The 5,074-nt window shown below is 39.3% G+C and overlaps 1 protein-coding gene across 3 annotated transcripts; it reads right to left on the bottom strand.

Annotated features, from left to right (window-relative positions):
• Positions 1 to 779: 779 nt before the first annotated feature.
• On the bottom strand, positions 780 to 4,545 carry LOC129765885 (CUE domain-containing protein 1). Of its 3 annotated transcripts, none has more exons than XM_055766324.1 (3): positions 4,204 to 4,545; positions 3,877 to 4,127; positions 780 to 3,816 (listed from the first exon to the last, which is right to left on the bottom strand). In XM_055766324.1, exons 2-3 carry the CDS (start codon positions 4,036 to 4,038, stop codon positions 3,151 to 3,153), a joined length of 828 nt encoding a protein of 275 aa, XP_055622299.1. In that variant the 5' UTR covers positions 4,039 to 4,127; positions 4,204 to 4,545; the 3' UTR covers positions 780 to 3,150. The 3 variants fall into 3 exon arrangements, with proteins under 3 accessions (XP_055622299.1, XP_055622297.1, XP_055622298.1); XM_055766322.1 differs by having other exon boundaries at positions 4,208 to 4,545; XM_055766323.1 differs by having other exon boundaries at positions 3,877 to 4,039; positions 4,208 to 4,545.
• Positions 4,546 to 5,074: the final 529 nt, after the last annotated feature.

The following is a 5,074-nucleotide window of genomic DNA, read 5'->3' as shown; positions in this document are numbered from 1 at the left end:
AATTTTCCTCAGAGGAGATGCAATACTTATACGCTAGCGACAGCTTACTTACTATGCAAGGGTGAAGTTTACTTCGCAAATATTCTCTTTTCGCTAACCCGCTTCGTTGTTTCTATTCTAGCGGCTGCATAAGTTACCCGTTATTGACAGCTCTGTTCGGGAAAGCACACAAATGTACCGAACAAATGTATGGAAAAATGGGCATGCTTCCAATTTTCATCAATTTAAACCATATACAGACTATGGGATTGTAATGTATAGCATATCAAACAAATCTTAGAAAATTTCCGATGCGATTGGTATGCGAATCGTTAAAATCCGTTCGCAGCAAAAAATGGTTATTATCGTTAACTTTATTTCATAAAAACGTGACATGTTTTCTGATTTGGCACTCTTAATGTAAGACGTAGTCCTACGTAAAAAAGTCGAAAAATATCAAAACGTTGTAACGGATAGAAATCCATCACACTAGAAAATCACGAAAAACATAGATTGATCAATTTCACCCCGAAGCTACATTTTGATATTTTTCGCTAGAAAATCATTGATTTCTTCACCTACATTCATCTGAAGTGCTTGAAAACACAAAAACCTGGTTCAATCCACCTAAAGGTGTGGTCTTGCTTTTACATAACTCGATTTAAAAACTGACCGGGGACCATTCGGATTATCCTAATGTGATTAAAAACTCCAAGGTTATATATATATATATATATATATATATATATATATATATATATATATATATATATATATATATATATATATATAATGGATTTCTGTCTGTCTGATTCTTATGGACTCGGAAGCTACTGAACCGATTCACATGAAAATTGGTATGTAGGGGTTTTTAGGGCCGGGGAAGGTTTTCATGATAGTTTGAGACTCCTCCCTCCTCCCTAAGGGGTGCTGCCATACAAATTTCTGCATTACTCGAGAACTAATCAATCAAGTAAATGAACGAAATTTGTCATGTGGAGGTTTAAGGGTGCAATAAATTTTTCTATGGTGATTAGACACTCCACCCCCCTCTCTAAGGGGGGGCTCCCATACAAAGGAAACACAACACTCTAGAAACACTCTAAAGGGAGAAGAGGGGAGGGGTCTGTCTTTATCCTATCATATTTTCTGTATAAAACATTTATTCCATGTAACGGGGAAACATGTTATTTGCAAGTGGTTGAAAAATCTTGAACGAGAATTGTCTCTGAAAATAATCTGATATTCTAATGATGAGTTTTGGTAGGAGTACTAGGAATTTTATAGTAAAATGTAAATTCAACGGGGTCGATTAGAAGATTAAACCATGAACAGTTCTGCGATTGGACTCATTAACTTGCGCTTAGTAAGAAACGTTAATGTTTGAGGGTATTGTTAAAAAAACGAATTTTGGGCGGGACGAAGTTTGCCGGGTCAGCTAGTGTCAGATAAAAACAGTTCAAAATTTAGTTGCATAATACCTCCGAAAATTTATGTTTGTTTTCAGTAAAACATTTGATCAATTTCACCCCGGTGATCAATTTGCCCCCGGATGACGGAACCACTGAAGATGGCCTGTCCACAAAAAAATTCTGTAATATCGGTGATATTCGGCAATATAAATATTGTTTGTTATAACAATATTAAATGGGTCTGGAAGACTCTTGTGTTAAAAACATCTTTTTGAGAAAGACTCAAAGATCAATGGTATTATGGTCTTTGAACAGCGCGGAAAAAGCAACGAAACTAGGGAGAGACTAGTATTGAATATTGCCTCAAGGGAAATCAACAGCTAACTTCCATCAACTGGTAAAGAGAAGGGACTCTGCAACCATGCGCCTTGTTTTTTCACTCGATTTTCAAGCGATCTTTTGAACTTATGTTCGAAATGAGGAATAAAAGAAATCCATTCCATCTACTTCTAATCTTCAAAACCTTACTCTCGGCTCTAAACATCGCAAGACATACCTCCGGAAATATTCGGTTTTTCCAATTTCCAGTTGTATAGAGCAAACAGAATAGAAATCGGATTATATCAGAGGAAGTTGCAGCACCTCAAATGTGCCCAAATAAATCGCTCTCATTCATTGGCTCCATCTTTCCAAGTAATTTTTGTAACATACTCGATCCCATTCGCTACATATACAAATCGTGGAAACTCGAAGCTAACTTATGCATAATTCCGTTGCCACTATTTGCCAAATTTTTTTATTCCACAAACCCGTCTAACTAATCTGTATAAATGATGAGATAAAGACCGCAAAAGAACTCCAGCGTTATCGCAGCACACAATTGAACGATAAAACATTTCTCCAATGCTTTCTAACCATATCGGTAATTTCAGAGGATATACGTAGATAGTTATTTACACTGCTAAATTAGATTGAGTTTCATGCTCTGTTTACATCATGTTTGCTTTTTAGGCTTGCGTTTCTTTATAGTTAGGTAAGTTGTGAATCTTTTCTCTGCCCTCCCGTAGAAGCCTGCGCGCGGCGGAACCAATGTGTGTATGTTGGTTTCGTCTATATCTTTATCATTTAATAATCTGCGATGACTAGTTTCTTTTTCCTTGTTTTGTTGCTCCTGCTGCGTATAGTGATTGACTTATATAGTTATATAACTTATCTATGTATAACTGCTGCTTTGCTTGATCTAGGATAATTCATACGAAATAACTATTACCAACGAAAAAATCTGCTCTGTCTTTTTGCCTACAATTTAGACTAATCCAAAAAATAGACGTAGTTAATCTGATCAGATCCATGCGAAGTGAGTCGCACCTCAAATGCATTTGTAGTGATAAATATTCCAACAATAGATGAAAAATAAACAATCTCTGAATATATACAAATAAATAATAGCAAACTAAAAAAATGTGGCTTTTCCAGAGCGATTGCACGAACTTCGAGACAAGAAATCAACCTCTTTTCCTCCTGATATGACTACTTTTACCAAAAACCCTTCGCTCAGTCCATATGTTCAGTTAAAATTTCGGTGTTGCCTCACGGATATTTGCTTTTCACAGAAAAATATAACAGTCTTATCTTCTAAAAACTCTTAACTCAAAACTCAAATTATGGAATCCATTACTCACCCCCCGGGGGGAACGGTCTATTCTCTCGGCATCTAACATCCCTACCAAAAACAAGCGAATCGAAACCCTACCCCGCTCTACTTCTTGGCGGCCTTTCTCGGCTCGTCATCATCGCTGTGTTCCTCCTGCAGAAGCAGCGAATCCGGATGCCTAACGGCACTAGCTTTCTTGTTACCGCCCCGCTGCCAGGTGAATACCCGTGCCAGCTGGGCAAATTTCTTCCTCGATATCTTACCCATGTGGCGCAATCGTTCCTTGAACGCGGCGTCATCTGAAACCTTACCTTGGTGGTCTTTCTCCAGCGCCGACAGGAACTCCTGGTTCCATCTCAGCTCGGCCATAAATTCTTCGTTCTGCAGCATCATAGCGAACTGTTCGTCGCCGAGGTCAAACTCAGTGTTACGTGTCGATTCGCCACATCCGGCCAACCTCAGGAAAGTGGGTGGCAGCGGGCCCAGCATGGGTGGATTCCATCTGCTGTAGCCAACCTTGTCCGGATCCCGTGCACCAACAGCTCCCACTGCGACTACTCGCGGACTACTGTTGACACTAGCGCTTCCGGGAGACTTTTTGATCTTAGGTGATGCGCCCAGCGCTTGTTGTTTAGGAGAGGTGCTGAGGAGCACTGGAGTCGCAGCGCTGGAAAGATTCAACAGAACAGCCGGTGAAGCGTTAGGATTATTGCCACCAGTCGGCGGTGTTCTGCCGGTGTCGCCATCCAATTCCTGCCGAAGTTTCTCATTCTGAAATGCGGCGAGAATATTAATCAGCCAAAGAAACTACACACATTCCCCAACACGGACCTGATTATCGGTACTCATTGCAAGCAACTGATCGATCGTAGCATCAACTGCGCCCTGATTTGCCCGCAGTACGGCTTCTATTACATCTCGGTCCATCTCGGGAAACATGTTCTTGAAATCGGACATCGCCTGGGCGAACTCCAATTGCATCGTTGAAGCCATTCTAGAGTTTCGTTCAGCAACCAATACAGAGATTACCAACGAGTAAATTAGAAGTAATTTCACCTTGGAAATGTGAGATTTCAGAGAAGCTGAAATCCATGAACCATTATCAAATATTTACATTGAACCGGAGATAAGCAAAGCAAGTAATCGAATGACGAATACCTACATGATTGCCCTGAATTAGAGATTAGAAAAACTAGATCTCACGTGAAGCGATTTTGTCTTTTTTTCTGTCCCGTGCAAAGAAAGTGGAGAATCAAATTTGGGTGCGAGTTAGCACTCTAGTCACAACAAATTCCGTTTTTTCTCACTTTGAGGATTTTGCGTTCCCCCAGGTGCACGAATTTGCTCATTGACGATTGTGATTCATTTTCCCCGGTGTGGCAATCCGAAGACAACTCTAATAGACCGACCAGATTTGGTGAGTTGGACGAAAACTTCGGAAGAAAATTTTTCTCAAATATGTAATGACTTTTAATTATTTTTGTTTTGCGTTTTGCGCAACTGACAGCTCGGCGATAATGACAAAAGAGAAATGAGCTAATTTCACTGTACTTGCGGATAATACACACTCAAATGAATTTGCTTTGATTGAGGGTATTATAACCTTTTTGCTCCGGACAAACCACTTACCCTATCACGAAGCAATTACGGGGATTCGCCTCTAATTCGACATCTAGCTAATCGGACAGACCTGTAGTGCGACACGAATAATTGGACATTTTCGCCTCTAATAGGACTTTTCTATATACATCCTTTGTTCAAGTTTCTACAACATGATCAAATTTTTAGGAGTATTTTTAACCTAAATTATGTATTTTGCACACATTTCTAATGGTTTTTTTCCAATGCTTTTGCTGTTTTAACCTGTTTTTCACGTTGTGTTTTTTTGGTACAGTGATACAAAATCGAAATCGTACATCATGCAGATTCAACAAACGAAAACATACTTTAGGAACATTCTATTTAGATGAAGTTATAGTGTCATATGGGAGTTAAAAGTTTTGTTATCTGTTTTCAGAATAATGGTTTT

Source organism: Toxorhynchites rutilus, chromosome 2, assembly GCF_029784135.1.
Source record: "Toxorhynchites rutilus septentrionalis strain SRP chromosome 2, ASM2978413v1, whole genome shotgun sequence".
NCBI classification, from domain to species: Eukaryota; Metazoa; Arthropoda; class Insecta; order Diptera; family Culicidae; genus Toxorhynchites; species Toxorhynchites rutilus.
The sequence above is the reverse complement of the archived record's forward strand: the minus strand, read 5'-3'. Positions and strand labels throughout refer to the sequence as shown.